We start from the raw sequence: 18422 nt of genomic DNA, 5'->3' as shown, positions 1-18422 counted from the left end.
AGGTTTCCTGGTGGAGACAGGCTTTCCCCTGGCCTGGAAGGGCCAGCAAGTCCTTGAAAACATGACTTGAGGAGCTGGGGAAAGAATAATTCCAGGTACCCGTCTACCCTTTGTCAAGCTCTGGCACTTTGTATAGATCAGTTTCACTCCATCTCTCCTCCCTTCAGCTAGGCAGTTATTATCCAAGGGATATATTTTAAAATTTTTAAGAGAAAAAAAATTAAGGCAAGGAGAAAACAAAACATTTATTCACAACAAACTAGTTTTACTTTAATCAGTGGGCTAGGTAGTTTGCTTGCATAATCTTAAATACTTTAGAAAATTGTTATTTTACCACGTATTACAGATGAAGAAACTGCCTCAAAAGGTTAAGCAACTTTTTCAGCTCAATATTAACAAATTAAAATGACAAATCAAAGGGCTTCTTCATAAAAATTTAGTACAGCCAAAGCCAGTTTAGAAGATACGTATAATTTAGCAGTTCTCAGTTCTCAGTGCATATCCACCCAAGTTTTCAGTAATCTGTAATAGTCAGTCTTTTTATGCTTATCTTTTAGAGATGGCTATCTGGCTATCTTATATCCTGGCTTCTGCCTTGTACATCTTGCTCTTAATAGTAATTCCCAATTGTCCAGATCCTCAGTTCTACCACTGGCTTAAATTCTGCCTCCTTAGCTTAACCTTAGATCTCTTAATTCTTTTCCCAAATATTAATCAAGCATCTACTATATATCAGACTAGAGATGGATGCAGATACCAGTTCCTGCTTGGATCTTTTAGTGTAGCAGTTAGATGGACAATTAGGACAAAAACAACTTGGTAGTAATTGAACTGTTACTGTGTGCCATGCTCTATTTGAAGTACTTCAGATGTGTTAACTCGTTTGATTTGCACAACTCTATGAGGTAGGTACATACGATTTTCTCCTTATTTTAAGATAATGAAATGGGGCATGGAGAGGGTAAATAGTTGGTATGAGTGTGGCAGAGGGAAGCACAGGGACTATGAGAGCACAGAAGAGGGGCTCCTAATCTAACCCTAGGAGATTCAGTGTTGAGAAGACTTCTTAGAGGAATTAGAAAAACCCTGAGTAGAATCGAAACTTGAGTAGGAATTAGTCAGGTGTAGAATGGTGCAAGGATATCGCAGGCAGAAGGAACATCATGTACAAAACTGCAAAGTGAATCTTGCATATTTATGGAATTGAAAGTAGTTTAGTGTGATGGGAGCATGGGATGTGTGTTAGAGGCATGGGATAAAGCTAGAGAACTCATTACAGACCACCTCTTGAAAAGCCTTGTATACTTTACTTTATATTCATTATACTGGACAGTGGTTTCCAATCTTGGGGATTTGAAGCCCCACAAAGGGGCCTTGAAGGGTGTCTCATGAATCCATATTATTTCCTCAATCATTTTTCAGTTGGTGGATACCAAAAATGTAGCTATTATTGTATAGAGCTTTTTTGAATTACTCATTGGAAGATGTTAGGAATCACTGTTGTAGGAATTTGGGGACCCCTGCGAAGGATTTTGTTTAAATTGACATTTTTATTGAGATAATTATAGATTTACCTGTGGTTTTAAGAAATAATACAGAGAGATCAACCAGAAGCTTTGCACATTTTCTCACACAGCAACATTTTGAAAAGCTGCCATATAACAGCACAACCAGAATATTGACATTGACATAATTCACTGATCTTGTTCAGATATCCTCAGTTTTACTTGTATGTATGTGTGCGTGTGCACCAAATTCTGTTCCAACACCATAGGATCGTTCATGTTGCCCTTCTATAATCACACCCTTTCCTCCCATCTCTTTTTCTGGCCCTAATTCCTGTCCCCTCCATTTTTAATGTTCTGTCCTTTCAAAAATGTTATATAAATAGAATCATGGAGTTTGTAACCTTTTGGAATTGCCTTTTTTTTTGCTCAGCATAATTCCCTGGGAATTCACCCAAGTAGTTCTGTGTATTATTACTTCATTCCTTTTTATTGCTGAGTAGTATGTAAATACTAGAGTGTAACCATTCTCCTACTGGAGGACATATAGACTGATTCTAGTTTTTGGCTATTACATGTAAAAGCTTCTATGAACATTTGTGTACAGATTTTTAGTGAACCTGTAAAGGACTTTATTCAGGGCAGTGGTCTAGTAGATTTGAATTTAAAAAAAAATTCTACTGACTGATTTGGTAGAGGATGAGTTTGAGAAAAACTAGAGCAGAGACAGGGCGAACTGTGAGGAAGCTGTTGTAATAATCCAGGCAAGGCACATTGAAACCTGAACTCAGTTCTCTGAGCTGGAATAAGCTTTGCCATAGAAGCCTTTCCTCAGAAATCATATCAGCCTTGTGCAGATGAAGGAGCAGGGTTGGAAGCCTGGACTGTAAGGAGGCTCAGGCACACTTCCTTCTGGGTAGTCAGGGGACTTGCTCTGCTACCATAGCTGAGAACTGCATCAGATAAGGAAGGGCTGTGAACCTACTTCTTAGAATGATCATCCTGACTGCCAACCAGGTTTTTCAGTAGCTGTTCTTGGTTATTGTCTCTCAAGAAAATAAGAAGAGGGGCCAGTTAGTTTCCTTGTGTTGAGTGGAGGCTTATATGGGGGCAGAAAGCTGATGAGAAGCTTTCTCCTAGTCGTGGTCTCTTTTGGAGCCTAGGAATGTGTTCTCTGGTAAGCCAGCCAGCAATGGGCCTGGGAGGCTTGAGGATGACCTCTTGTTGCTATGGAAACTGGAATCCACATTGTTTTTACCCCATGCAGTGGTGTGCCTGGCTCCTCAGTGTTTATATATTCAAGGCATTTATCACCGTGCTCTTGGGGCTGCTGGGATAAGCACTGATTGTTGGGAGCCAGCCCCACTTCTGAACTCAGAGGATTTAAATTCAGGGTCAACTAATGAGTTGGACATTTCCCTTGGGCACTGTGCAAAGTCCCTATCTGAGCAGGTCCTTGGGTGCTCACCCTAGCACTTTTAGAAAACTCTTCCTTGCAGAAAGCTGTTTTGAGTTGTTTGTAATTATATTTTTGGCCACCTCAGACCCTGACAAGTACTGGCCAGGACACAAGAATGTTTGGGTCAGGCGCTGGATCAGAGAATTTGGGGTGGCTTTTGAACAAGCATGTGTTGATTGAATTTCTTTGAGGCTGTCACACTTCTTGGCACCTTTAGAATGTAAAGACCTATGGTGTGTGGGACCCCAGAGCTGAGAAAGTGAATCTTCCCAATCTGTACACAACTTTCAGTTGTCACTAGACAGGTACTGTGTTGTCCAGTCCTAGGCCAGACACAAGGGACAATGGAAAAATCAGACTCTTCCTGCTGCAGTTGGGAAGATTAGACTCACAGATAAAGCAAAGAATAGAGAACTAACAAATGAATGACTGAGATTTTTAAAGGGCTCTCCTATTTTTCAAAGGACATGACTAATTTTTTAGATAAGAAAATTAATCCTTGGACTGGTCAGGGTATAAGAAAGTTGGGTTCAAAGACCCATGTCTACTTCTGCAATTCAGTATATATTTTCATAATTGGGAGGTAGGGATGGAGGGGACCGTGGAGACCAGAGAAGTGTGTCTTTACTTCTCTGTATTCCCACTACTGTTAGCTAGTTTGGTGTTCAGCAAATAGCTGTTTGAAAAATCATAAATAAGTGTTAAAATGGCAGCATGTGAACACTGAACTCGGGGTCAGACACTTCTGATTCAGTCAGAAAGGTTATAGGTTTAAAAGGGCAAGCAAATAAGCTATGAAGTAGATGGGCAAAAGTCCGAAGCCCTGCAGGAGACCCAGGAGTAGGCATGGGGAGTCAGAACAGTGTTAAGGCCCCTGCACTGGAAGCCCAAGTTATTGAAGTTGTGGCCTGCTTCTTGGGGACTAACTTTAGGGATTAGCTATCTTCTTCTGGAAAGAAGCTTCTTATGAGATCAAAATATAAAGAAACAAATACTGAGGGAGGAAAGATGGTAGAAATGGGGCACAAGAGGGATTGGTTGAGTGCCCCCAACCCTGCCGAGGAAAGAGGCCTGAAGATTTCTTCATCTCTTTTAGCAGGTGATTAGGTTTGATGTGCTTAAACAGAATCATATTCTTTTGCTCTTTTTGCTCCTCCCAGTAGAGTGTACCAGGGACTCGTATTCCTTCTCTTGTGTCTTTTAAAATTTGTTTCTAAGTCCTAATGAAGAAGAAGCCTTTAGCTAGTGCTGGACATTGAAGAAGTTAAGGCAAAACCAGAAAGTTACTTTACCCTGCTTGGGGAGTGGCACAAGCTCAGTTAGGACTTCTGTGTTTGCCCTTAATAGACAAAAAGAGCCTGATTGAACCCATTCTCTCCCCACTCTCTCCATCTGTTGGCCTTGGAGAGTAAGAGTTAGTAGTTCTAAGGAGCCTTCTTAGACAGGCTCATCTGTATCTCCCAACTATAGTCTTGTTATAAGACCTGGCATAAGAAGTTGGCGAGGTTTCTAATCTGATTCTGACACTACTTTGCTGTCCAACCTAGGGCAAAACAACCCTATTTCATGGCCTCAGTTTCCTTTTTCAGTTGTAAAATGAGCAGTGACCTGTGATACCCTTCAAAGTCCCTCCAACTCTACCACTTAGAGTCTGAGTATGATGAGTTTGAGGGATCCTAACATCCATTACTCCCATTCTACTCCCATTCTAGGAGCTTTTGCAAGATTGTTAAAAAGAACACTTTGACCCTGGCTCCTTTAATAAATCAAACTGTGTAAGATGCTGTGCTCCTTGTTCTTGGGCTTGCTTTGCTTGGATAGCCTTCCCTTCTGCCGACCTTGTCTCCTAACTATTGTTCAGCTTATGCCATCTATGGCTGCTCTTACCATTTTCTACTTTGTGTCTGTAACTCATGTAATGTGCTCATTCTAGTTCTTTTTGTGGGCAGGGACTGTATTTGTTCGTCTCTCAATTTGCTCCTTCATGCAACAAGTTCTTCTGGGCGTTCATTTGTTTATTCAGCAAATGGTTATTGAAGTCCAGCTGTTGTGCTAGGCACTTTGCTAGGTGCTAGGTGTTGGCTGGAAGTTAGGATTCAGCCATAAAGAAGATAGCCTGATTCCTGCTGCTCTGGAACTTATAGTTTAGTGGAGAATACATGTTAGGCAAAGTATCACACAAATGATTACAATTGTGAAAAGTGTTATAAATGAAAAATATAGAGTACTTTGGAGAATGTGTAATGTGGGCCTAAACCAGTTTGAGAAAGAGGATGAGTCATAGAATATCCTTTAAAGAAAATGTATTCAAACTGAAACTAACAGTATGAGTCAGAGTTTGCCGGTTAAGAAAGAATGAAGAGCCTTTCATGTAAAGGAATTCTAGGTGATTCTCAACCTGGGCTGCACATTAGCATCACCACTTGTATAATAGAATATATAAAGTAACCGGACTAGTGATTCATATTGATGCATACTGGTGGTAGTATAAAGTGATACAACTACTTTGGATAACAGTTTGGCAGTTACTTAAAAAGTTAAACATACCCCTGCTATATAACTCAGTAGTTCCACCCCTAGTAGAACTCAAGAAAAAGAACCAACTCATTTTCACTCAAGAAAAATGAAAACATTTGTCAGCATGAAGACTTATACACAAATGTTCATAGCACTTTATTTGTAACAGCCAAAAACTGGTTAATGAATATTGTGGTATATCCATTCAATGAGCTACTATTCGGTAATAAATTGGAGCAAACAACTGATTCATGTGACAACATGGTTGACTCTCAAATCATGCTGAACAAAAGAAGCCAGACACAAAAGAGTACAGTGTGATGATTACACTTACTTGAGGTTCTAGAATAGGCAAAACTAATTTCTAATGATAGAAATCAGATCAGTGGTTGCACAGGGAGGGGGTTGAAGGGCCAAATAGGAACATTTTGTGGTGATGGAAGTGTTCTACATCTCAATTTGGGTGGTGGTTATATAAGTGTGTGTTTGTCAAACACATTGAACTGTACACCTAAAATGCGAGCATTTTACTGTGTGCAACTATACCCTAAATATACCCATGTTCCATTTTTATAAATGACAAAAAAGGCAAAACTTATCTATGGTAATAAAAGTCAGAATAGTGGTTACCACTGTGGAGGAGGGGGGTTTGTGGTGGTAGTATTGATTGGAAAGGGGCAAGGGGAGGGAGCCTTCCTGGAGTAGTGGGAATATTCTATATCTTGATTTGGGTGGTAGTTACCAATATATGTATGTAAAAATTAATTGATCTTTATGTTTATTTATGTACTTTACTGTATATGTATTATTTCTCAATTAAAGGAAAAACAAAAAGTCTCTCCCAAAACCCAAATGCATCCCTAAGTCCTATCCGTAGAGATACTGATTTACTTGGTCTGGGATGGAGCCTGGGCGTCGGCAGTTTAAGAGCTCCGTAGGTGATTCTAATATGCAGCCAGAGCTGAGAACCACTGTGCTGTGAGGACAGGGGGGAAGAAACTTGACATGTCAAAGAGGGACCACACAAAGCAGGGGAATTTGCTGGACATGAGACCAGAAAGGTGGCAGGTGGCAGATCATTTTGGGCCTGGCAGGCCACAGTAAGAAATTTGAGGTTTATCTTAAGAATAATGAGAAGATTTTGAAGGGTGTTAAGCAGGGAGATGAGTTGGACAGTTATGTAGCTGGTATGCACTAGCACTGCCTATAGCCCACATCCCTACTGATTGCTCATTAAGTATTTAGACCACTTCCCCCGAGAGTGACATGCTACATGGAGAATGAGATTTGGAATCGTTGAGGAGTCTTGAACTAGGATTGATGATGGATTAAATGTGGGGAGTTGGGGAGAGTGAGATGTTAAGGTTTCTGACACAACTGGTGAAGTAAGAAGAATGGGGGAAAGATAATGAGTTTAGATTTAGACATTATGAGTTGAGATGCCTATTAGATATCTATGTGGAGACGTTTGGTAGGTAGTTGGATTTTGTGGGTTCTGTAGGTCAAAAGGGAAACTTGAACCAGAAACATCATTTTGTTTTTTGGGAGTTGGTAAATAGCTAGTGATTTCTATAAATGGTAATTTAAGCTATGAAGAGAGGTAAGATTACTTTAGGAGAGAGTGTAGTATGAAAAGAGAAGAGAGCCTAGGACTGAGCCTGAATTCTTTAAAACTCCAACATTAAGAAGTCAGGTAGAGAGGAGGAATCTGCTTTGCACAGTAGGGAGATTTATTCACTCATTCAACAAATCAATATGAATACCTACTATGTGCCAGGCACTGTATGAGTCTCTGGGGATACTGCAGTGAATAAAAAAGTCTCTGCTTGTGAACCATACTTCTGTTGGAGGGAGATAGACAATAAACAAATGAATGAACAAATATATCATGTGTGAGGTGGTAGAAGGCGCTATGAAAAAAATGAAAAAGACATGAGCTCTGCCCTCAGATATCTCAAATAACTGCAGTTGTAGGCTGACTGTGGTAAGACCATAAGGTGTACAAAGTCAGAAATGCCGGTGGAACTTGGAGGTATATCTCATTGTGTTGCATATTGGAGTTTTTATACGTAGTTGATGCTCTTGATTGTTTTTTCCACTGATGACTTTTTTTAATTATATTTCATATAAATTTAAAAAGTTGTTACTGGAGTGTTCAGATCAGAGGTGAGAGTGAGACTATTCACATTATAATCAATCTATAATATTTTTAAAAGCAGACTAATGAGAATTGAAAAAACCTCTACTGACCATACGTATATCATAGGCTGTGCTTTCTTTTTTTAAGACTTTATTTTCTTAAAGCAGTTTTAGGTTTATAACAAAATTGAAAAGCAGATACAGAGCTTTTTGAATTAATTCTTATTTTGTGGTTGGCTTTATTCTTTTGATAACTATGTAAATTAAAAAAGCTAAAGCTCTAAATGTTCTTAGAAACAATGAACAGTACATGTATGCAAATTTTAAAATATGTAAAAAAAAAAAAAAAAAGAAAGGCAGATACAGAGGTTTCTCATATATCCTCTGCCTCCATCTGTGCATAGCCAACCCCTATTATCAACATTACTTACCAGAATGATACTTTTTTTTAAACAAAGATGAACCTATATTGACACATCATAATCACTCAGTGTCCATAGTTTACATTAGGATTCACTCTGGGTGTTGTTTGGGTTATTTTTTTGATGTATTATCTCTTGGTGGGGAAAAGTGAGCATGGTCAGAAGTCTTTTGGGTCAGTGTTACTTGGGTAGCTGATATCAGTATCAGTGCCAGCTTTGTCCAGAAGGAAAGCTGTTCTGAATCCTGCCTCCTGCTGGGAAGAGCTGGGCCTCTTCTTGGATATAAGGACATGATGTTCTAACGGGGGCAGGAGCATCCCTTAGGTAGGCTCTGTTTTATGCAGCCCAGGGATCTGACTCCTCTCTTCTCTGTGGCTAGGCCTGCTATGTCCTGTATTCTATCTGGGGCTGGGGGAGGGGGGACTTTCTTGCCAGTTTCAGGTCCCAAACCAGTTTCCCTTCTCAGCCTTTAACATTTTAATCTAAAGAGTCCCCTGCCCTTCTCCCAACCCCATCCCCATTCTAGGTTCCAGGCTGTTTTATGTCTGGAACCTTGTAGTCATTGGTCGAATCTGAAAGTCTTCCCAGGGCTCATGCTCTCAGTCACACTGTCTTCTGACCCCTTTCTAAGGGTAAGCCTGGATTCTGATCCCATCAGAGCCACTGCAGAGCTTGCCAGCCCTGGTTGGGGGATGAAGTGTGAAGAGGGAGAAGTTATTTTCAGGTATGAGGCCCCTGCTGGTAAAATTTAGCCATTTCCAGATTCCCCTCAGTTCCCAGGCAAGTGCTGAGGAACAGCTAACCCTTCTTTCCTCCTCCTCTCTACCTTCTTCCTTGACTGCTGTTTCTCTCACTTCTTTCCCTTTGGGCTTGGGTCTCACATCAAACAGTCCATTGTCCAGCTCAGCTGCACTGGCTCTGCTTTGCATGCCTGCAGATATGTGTTCTCTGGGGATGAATCAATGTTTAGTGATGAGAGATGAAACTGGCCAGGAGAAGAGTGGATTGGGTGGATATTGGTGCTGGGAATCGGTGGGTTGCACTCAAGAATTCTCTTGCCTTTTGGGGAGATATGGTTTGTAATGAATCCATTCACTCATACATTCATTCATTCAGCCAGCATTTACTGACTTCATACTTGACAAGGTGGATATTAGTGATGGTGCCGTACTGGGCCCTGGGGGATAGAGTGAGTCAAATTTAGTCCTTGCCCTTTTCTGGATGTGGCATGCAAACAACTCAGAGCATGAGAATTAATATAACAGAGTTATGTACAAAGTGCTTTGGAGCATAGAACAGTAAATGATTAGCTCTGCCTGGTGAAAAGGGAGGCGATTTGGACATGAGGGAAAGGACTTTTTGGTTTTATTTGTCAGTGGTTAACTAAGTGTGGTCTGCAGACTACTGGGGGTCACCAGAATCTTTTGGGGGGGGGTCCAGAAGGTCAAAGCCATTTTAATAATAATGCTGAGATACTATTTGTTTTTTCCAGTGTGTGTACATTTGCATTGTTGGTGCAGAAGAAATTAGGTAAAACTGCTGGCACCTTAACAGGAATCGAAGCAATGGCCCAAAACTGTGCCAGTAATCATTGCATTCCTCACCTCCATGCACTCTGTTTTTTTTTTTTTAAGCTTTTAATAAAGAAGTAAAAATGTATTAATTTTATTAAATTGTACCCCATGAATACATGTCTCTTTAGTATTCTGTGTGATGAAACAGGAAGTACGCATAAAGCACTTCTGCTGCATGTAGAAACCTGATGCTTATCTCAAGGAAGAGCATTTGTGTGATTGAGTTGCAAGCTGAACTACCTCCTTTTTTCAGGAAACACTATTTTTACTTGAAAGAATAACTAACAGACAAGCTGCAGTTATTCAGACTTATGTATTTGGCAGACATTTTCTTGAAAATGAATGAAGTGAGTCTCCTACTTTAGGGAAAGCAACTGGTAGTATTTGTTGCCAATGATAAAATTTCAGCTTTTAATTGAAAATTAGAATTTTGGAAAACTTGTACCTGCCCCTGTGAGCTTGACAGCTTCCCAGATTTAAAGCTTTTCTGATAACATCAGTGGTGATATTAATAATTGTGATATTTTGATATTGTATAAATGAAATGTGTCACATTTGGAAGTTCTGCCTAACTCATTGAATCACTAGTTTCCAAATGACTAATGTATCATGTTACAAAATCACCCATGGATAAAAGATCCATTGAAAGTGTAAGGTAGACCAATGGATTTTAATGTAATAGAGTTCATCTGCATAGTTTCAGATTTCACATTGTAACTAACCTTTACTAAACCTACTATTTGTCAAGTTTTGGTGAAGTATCAGAGAAGAATGACCACAGTTATCTGAAAGATTATTAAAATACTCCTGCCTTTTCCAACTGCATATCTATGTTTTGATTGAAAATTGAATGCAGAAATAGATGTAAGACTGGAATAGCTGTTTTCTATCAAGCTAGACATTAAAGAGATTTGCAAAAATGTGTAACAATCTCACTCTCCTCATGAATTTTTTGCAGAAAACAATTATTTCTCATAAAAACATGTTGTTTATATTAACACATATGAGAATTAATTGCTAAATATTGGAATTTGTTTTTTAATTTCTAACACAGTAAGTATCAGTTGTGGGATTTTCAATTTTTAAGTGAATAAAGGGGTCCTGTGACCAAAAATATTAAAAACCTGGTCCTATGCTATTCTGTCTACCTAAACTTCTCTTTTCTGCCTATAGAAATCCTACACATAATTGTAGAGTTGGTATGTAGTTATTCATACAAAAAACATTTATTGAGCATCTATCAAGATCCTTTTCTTGCTGCTGTGGACATGGTCCTAAGCCCTTATAGAAGACAAATTAAACTGATAACTACCACACAGTATGATAAATGTTACCAGTGGTAGACATATAAATGCTGTGGGAGGGGCAGGCTACTGTCAGAGTCACTTGCCAGCTCACCTAGAACTTATGTCTGATCAATTTGATTGGACTATACCTCCTGTATTTGATCCTTTATGGTCTGATAGGGAAAGGGGCTGAAGTTAGCAAAAGATGGGAACTGTTCACTTGCTGCTCTGGGAGGAAAGAAGGAGACTACAAATGTACTAGATGTCAGCTTCATGCAGGCCCTAAGCTAGGTGTTTTAATAAATATGGTCTTGCTTAATTCTCACAAGAACCCTGTGCAGTAGAGATAATTATCCTTATTTTGCAGATGAGATATTAGAGGCTCAGAGAAATTAAACAACTTGTCTAACATCAAATGGTTGTAACTGATGAAGCTGGGATTTTGACATATGTCTTCTGACTCCAAGTCCAGGACTCTCTCATTGCAGTAATAATGTGTTGCTAAATGGTGGCTGGATCTTATAAGGTATTTTCAGATGGGTCTGGGGAATCTTGCCAGATTGGAATGTATTAAGAGAAGGTAGAATAGGTCTCAGGAAGGAGAGAGGCAGCCTAGGAAGTGCTTAGTTGAAGGAATTATTTGTGAATTTTGGCTGACGTGATTTTCTTCTGGACAGGATTCTACAGGATTCTGTGACCATATGGGACATCAAGATTTTGTACTCCCTTGTCCTCAATCCCTTTAATCCTTCTCTATGCCAGAGATGCCAGCAGCAAAGGTCACCTGTCTGTCTGATCAGGTTTTAAACTAGAGCCTGGTGTTTGAAGTCCAAACTTCTTGGACTTGCCGAAGGTCTTTTCGAAAGGGGCTGGCTGACCTCAGGGCAATTGTGCCAGCCTGGAGACCCCCAGTCTCTAGAGCTTGGTAAACTTATTTCCATTATTTTAAAAAGCCTGTTAGAAGTTGTGCTTTACTTAGGATAAACCTGTGTGTAGATACAAGCTAATGAAAAGATTAGATTTCTTTGTTTTGGGTCAGAAATCTGTCGATCCGATGTAGTTCAGGTGTGCTACCTATGGTCCTCTACAACAGTGGTCAGCAAAGTATGGTGCAGGGGTCAAATCCAGCCTACCACCTGTTTTTGTAAATAAAGTTTTATTGGAACACAGCTAAACTCACTCGCTTATGTTTTGTCTATGGCTGCTTTTGTGCTCAATGACAGAGTTAAGTAGTTGCAACAGAGACTATATGGCCTGTAAATCCTAAATTGTTTGCTGTCTGGCCTTTTACAAAGAAAGTTTTGTTGATCCCTAGCATAATCTCAGTTCTTTCTATTATGGCATTTAGCACATAGGGTTTTAGTTACCTGTCTCCCCAACTTTTATAATTGAGCTCTTTGAGAGCAAAGATGAGCTCTGATTCATCTCTTTATGCCCTGTGCTAATTACAGAGCCTGACATATGAAGAGTACTCAGTAAATGTTATTTAAATGGGCAAATCATATGCTGATCATAAAGCTCTGATAAGCAATTATTATGCCTTTGAGTAATATAAAAACAGGAATAAGGGAAGGAAAGCATTATGTTGGTTATGCTAATCTCGGTACTGTGTGTTTCATCTATGAACTAGTCATTACTTATTGCAATTTTTTTGGATAGGTAATTTGTGGATAGGCGTCCGTGAATGAACCAGTCATGCCAAGAGCTCTTGTTGGTGAGGAAGCTGAGGAACAATGCCTTAATCTTGGGCTATATTCTACCCTCCCCCTCAGTGTCCACCACCCCTTTACCCTACCCTCCACTTCCCACTCCAACTTGGCAGCACAAAAGTAGAGGAACATAGACTTACATGGCAATATTTGTTTTCTATGCATACTATTCATCTTACTTTTTTCTTTTATAAAGCCATTTCTTCAGTGTGTGTCTTACCACTATTACCGTCTGTGACTTGCAGCAGATGAAACTAACCTAAAGCTATCTGGTTACTGTGGCATAAAGGCAGTCAGGTGAAGTGCTGGCTTGGGAGTGAATGGATCTGGGCTCTTGCTGTGCCTTTTCAGCTGCCTTTGACTTTGGGTGCATCAGTTGACATCTGTGAGCTTCAATATCCAACATATCTTTATTGAGTCACATCTAGGACTCTTTAAAAGTTTAATATTTATACATCTCCTTATTTTGAAAAGGATTTGAGCAACTAGCAAGTGATAGAGAGGTGACCTGTCCTATACACTATCACTGTCTTTGACTAGCAGACAAGTAAATGATTAAGTAGATTAGAGTGTGTCAGGTCTCTGATCAGGGCCTTTAGAAGTCTTCACAGCCACAGCCTGTCCTTGCTTTCTCTTCTGTGACCGCTGCTTCTATTATCTGGAAAGTCAGGATATTTCTTCTGTCCTCTTTGGGGGTGATCTGAAGAGTATTTTGCCTAGAAAGTAGTTATCAAGATCAGCATCAAAAGGAAAGAGGAATTTTATATTCTAGGAATTGGGAGAAATACTAGAAACTTTAGTTAAAATGTCTTTTTCAGATAGTGAACTTGATAGAGACACATAGTAGAGCTAATACTAGCCTCCAGTCTCTTTCTGTTGTGTGCATCGGTCAGGCTAGGTGCAAAGGAGGATTAGGTGTCACGAAAGAGCCTGGGTGGGCTACACTATTGTGTTGGTTTTGTTGCTATGCGACTATGTGATGGTGGGCAGAGGAAGCTGCACTGCAGACTTCCCAACCACCGCCCTGTGGTGTCAGATTTGCTCAGGACCTTAGATGTCTAATAGATATTTGCTGAACACAACTGTCTGGGAGAAGGCATAAGATGTAAAAGGTTTCTCCAGTTAGCCTGTGGCTGGCCTTATACATACCAGCAGTGACAAAGTGAACAAAAATGCATATTATTCTGGCATTGGACGAATGGGCTGTTTTCCTGTTTCTAGAAAGATTGTATTAATTTACATTTATTTATTAACTGACTAAAAATAATATTTCATTTGAACATGTATTTCTTTGATTACTAGTGAGGCTTTTTCCTGTGCTCATTGGCTATTTGTATTTTCTGTCATTTGTATTTTTTTCCTTGTGTGTTACCTGTTCATGTTCTTTGTCTAGATCCCAGTGTATTCCCAGTCCTATGCTTGACTTCCCTATCAGGAACTATTAGGATAATAAAGCATTGTCCCTAAATAGGGGAGACAGTTAATATGATATACTTTTCTCACTATGCAGTCAGTTAAGTGGCTACATGAGGAGTCAGGTGCAATAAGCTAAGGACAGTGAGACAGGTGGGTAATAGAGGCTGGGTGGAGCCCCTGTAATGTTGTCTCTTGCTTTTCCTGTACAGAGTTTTGCCGGATTGATAAGCTCCTGTGCCATAGTGAGGATGAGAAGCTCAGCTTTGATGCAGTCCGCAGCATCCACAAGCTGATGGATGATGATGCCAATGGTGACGTGGATGTGGAAGAAAGTGATGAGGTGAGCTCCATCACCCTGTGTGGCTCTCTTCTCTTCCTGTAGGGACAGTCCCCAAAAGCTGTCTAGACAGGCTGTTCCCTGTGGAAAGATGTTCTTGACATTGGTTTGTTATCTAGGAATGCATCCCTGTCAAGGAAGGTGATTCTCAGAAGAGCAGCCTCAAGGAGCTGGCCTGTTAAGAGTACAGGCTTTAAGTCTGCATTTGAGTCTGCCTACCAGCTAGAAGTACAACACTGACTGAGCTGTACCATTGGAGATGCAGAAGGAGCCCTGAGGCTAGTCTTTAAAATTTCCCTGAATCCTTGTTGTATTCCTGCTGTGGATGGAGGGCATCCATCTGTATTTACTCTGTGCTCAGCCCTGTGCTGGCATGTGGGAGAGAAGGCAAGATAGTCAGATCTTGCCCTCTGGGAGCTTATACTCTATTTGTGAGGAAGAAACAAAGATTCCTAGAAAGATCATTCTGAATTCCAGGCTGCAGTTGCTGGGAGCCAGTTGAGTGGTCCAGATAGTAAGAGCAAGAGGAATCTCCTGATAGAAAAAGCTCTGTTACTATTTCACCTTTTGGCATTACTACAGCTCCAGTTCCACAGAGCACAGAGTACAAAGTCATCACATGTGAAAAGATTGAAAAGTTTCCATTGTTTTCAAGCTCAATGTGAGCCAGCAGTTTGATGAAGCTATCAAGTTATGCCAAATCTGTGGTAGTGATATGGTGCATACATGAGGGAGGAGGTAATTCTAGTCTCTCCACTCTTCTGATTAGTCCACCTTTAAGTTTTGAAGTCAGTTTTAAATCTCATGTTGTCAGAAACATTTAGAACAGTGAAAGCCTGTACAGGAAGGGGTGACATAAATGATGGAGGGCATGGAAACTGTGAAATGGAGAGCATCCAGTACAATTCAGTATTTAGAAGTGTCTACTAAATATGTGCCAGGCACTGTTCTAGACATGGGAGTGTGGCAGTAAATAGGACAGATACATCAGTCCTCATATAGTTTATAGTCTAGCGAAGAAACTTTTGCCTGGAAAATAAAAGATTCAGGTGATATAATTTATATCTTCAAATACATTAGAAGTAGAGGAATCATTTGACAAAGGAGGCAAGAATATACAATGGAATAAAGATAGTCTCTTCAGCAAATGGTGTTGGGAAAACCGGACAGCAGCATGTAAATCAGTGAAGCTAGAACACTCCCTTACACCATACACAAAAATAAACTCAAAATGGATCAAAGACTTAACACAAGATACAATAAACCTCCTAGAAGAAAATATAGGCAAAACGTTATCTCACATACATCTCAAAAATGTTCTCCTAGGGCAGTCTTCCCAAGCAATAGAAATAAAAGCAAGAATAAATAAATGGGACCTAATGAAACTTACAAGCTTCTGCATAGTAAAGGAAACCATAAGTAAAACAAAACAACAACCTACGGAATGGGAGAAAATTTTTGCAAATGAAACCGACAAAGGCTTGATCTCCAGAATATATAAGCAGCTCATATGACTTAATAAGAAAAAAACAAACAACCCAATCCAAAAATGACCTAAACAAGCAATTTTCCAAGGAAGAAATACAAATGATCAATAGGCATATGAAAAAATGCTCAATATCACTAATTATCAGAGAAATGCAAATCAAAACTACAATGAGAAAAAAAAAACTACGATGAGGTATCACCTCACACCAGTCAGAATGGCCATCATTCAAAAGTCCACAAATGACAAATGCTGGAGAGGCTGTGGAGAAAAGGGAACTCCCCTACACTGCTGGTGGGAATGCAGTTTGGTGTAGCGACTGTGGAAAACAGTATGGAGATTCCTCAAAAGACTAGGAATAGACTTACCATATGACCCAGGAATCCCGCTCCTGGGCATATATCCAGAAGGAATGCTACTTCAAAAAGACATCTGCACCCCAGTGTTCACAGCAGCACTATTTACAATAGCCAAGACATGGAAACAGCCTAAATGTCCATCAACAGATGACTGGATAAAGAAGAGGTGGTATATTTATACAATGGAATACTATTCAGCCATAAAAACCGACAACGCCATTTGCAGCAACATGGATGTTCCTGGAGAATGTCATTCTAAGTGAAGTAAGCCAGAAAGAGAATGAAAAATACCATATGAGATCACTCATATGTGGAATCTAAAAAAAAAAAGAGAACATAAATACAAAACAGAAACAGACTCATAGACATAGAATACAAACTTATGGTTGCCAAGGGGGAGCAGGGTGGGAAGGGATAGACTGGGAGTTCAAAATTTGTAGATACTGACAGGCATATGTAGAATAGATAAACAAGATTACACTATAGTACAGGGAAATATATACAAGATCTTGTGGTAGCTCACAGTGAAAAAAAATGTGACAATGAATATATGTATGTTCACATATAACTGAAAAATTGTGCTCTACACTGAAATTTGACACAACATTGTAAATGACTATAACTCAATAAAAAAAAGTTAAAAAAAAAAGAAGTAGAGGAATCAGACTTAAATGATGATGATGATAACAATGAAAACTGCATCCCTGGCTATCATTTATTGAATTCTTAATCTATGCCAGGTAGTGTTAAGCTTTTTGCATCGTACTCTTTTAATGTTTTTAACAGCCTTTGAGGTTGGTATTATCACTGAGGACTGGAACTTTGGAAAGGTCAAGCATTTTGTTCAAGGACATACTGGATATGAGCACAGATCTGATTTCAAAGCCTGAGCTATTAAGTACTGCTGTATTGTTTATCTTATTCTAAGGGCAGAACCAGGACCACTGTGGGGAAAGTAAAATATAGGCATATTTTTTTTCTGGAATAAAGAGTCATTCAGCATTGCTGTCTCGTCATAGAAGAGGCTTCCTCGGTAGATAGGTAGTGAACTCCTTGTCACTGAAGATGGGCGGGTAGAACACAGCACTCCCTTGATTGGTCAGCAGAGGGTTTCCTTGTATCAGGTTGAACTTGATAGTGTCTGAGGAATTTATAAGAGGAGAAAAATAGACTTCCTGGAGGAAAAGTAGAATTGGGATAGGGTGGAAGGGGTGAGGCAGCCTGAGCAGTAGGGAAGCAGTGTGAGCAAAGATGTGGAGATAGTTAAGAAGCATGGTGGGTAGGTTTGGTTAGGCAGAGTGACTCAGGTAGAAAACTGCAGGACAAAAACCTAAAAATTCCTTTTCCAGGCAACCAGGCTGAGATATGTATACTTGTTGAACCTGGCAACTATAGGTTCTTGAGCAAGGACAACACCACAATGAAAGGATCCGAACTTTTGGTCACATCTAGAAGTATCACTGGCCCTCAGGGGACCCAAATTTTACTGTCTGTGCTGGGAATAGAGCTGTGTTTCTGGGGGTAAATGAGGCCTAGAGGTTTCCTGATGTCTCTTTGAGGGCCTGGCCATGGGACTGGGAGATGGATGACACCACAGTCAAGAAGGTGATATGAGCCAAGATCCACAGATTCCTGGATATCTTTGTCATCCGCTCCTCCTTCTTTTTCACTTTCTGCTGAGTTACTTTGTCAATGAGGGGAGGAAGAAAATGTTCTTTTTAGAAGAATGTTACCACAACAAAAAGCTCATCAGCACAAACTGTTCTAAAATAACACAAAAGCTGTCACCCTGCTCTTCCCTGTGCCAGTGGTGAGCTGTTCTTTTTCAGTGTGGCTTCTGCCTTGCCGTGGCTTCAGCTGCTTTCCCTGCAGTCTCAGGCCTCTGGTGGGTAGAGAGGCCTGCTAGTCTGGGGATCTCTTGACCAGTCACAAGCTACTGCCTTTGAAAGAGAAAGTAATGGTAGCAAAGTGTGTGTGCTTAAGTCAGTTTAAACATAGGTGGAGTTCACGATCTAACTAGACAGTTAGGTGGACAGCTCAGAGCTTAGAGTATTGGATAATGGATGCTAAGCCACCAGAGAGGAAACCCTTGTTGTGCTGGCCATCAAGGACCTGAGATTTTTATGACCCATTTAAAAGCATTGCTGATTCCCCAAGGTCTTTAGAAGTCTGAAGGGATACTCTATTACAGCCTTATTTATTCAGCCTCATAT

The 18422-nt window shown here is 40.0% G+C and overlaps 1 protein-coding gene across 4 annotated transcripts in view; it reads left to right on the top strand.

The window, feature by feature from the left end:
* The window catches only part of STIM1 (stromal interaction molecule 1), a 169725-nt gene that overhangs the window by 71147 nt on the left and 80156 nt on the right, over positions 1 to 18422 (top strand). For all 4 annotated transcript variants that reach the window (XM_031460206.2, XM_010988888.3, XM_031460207.2 and 1 more), the window contains one exon: positions 14237 to 14367. In XM_031460206.2, coding sequence (XP_031316066.1) covers positions 14237 to 14367 — 131 coding nt within the window. The remainder of the gene's footprint in view (positions 1 to 14236; positions 14368 to 18422) is intronic.

The sequence above is a fragment of the Camelus dromedarius genome, chromosome 12, assembly GCF_036321535.1.
Source record: "Camelus dromedarius isolate mCamDro1 chromosome 12, mCamDro1.pat, whole genome shotgun sequence".
Taxonomy (NCBI): Eukaryota; Metazoa; Chordata; class Mammalia; order Artiodactyla; family Camelidae; genus Camelus; species Camelus dromedarius.
The sequence above is the reverse complement of the archived record's forward strand: the minus strand, read 5'-3'. Positions and strand labels throughout refer to the sequence as shown.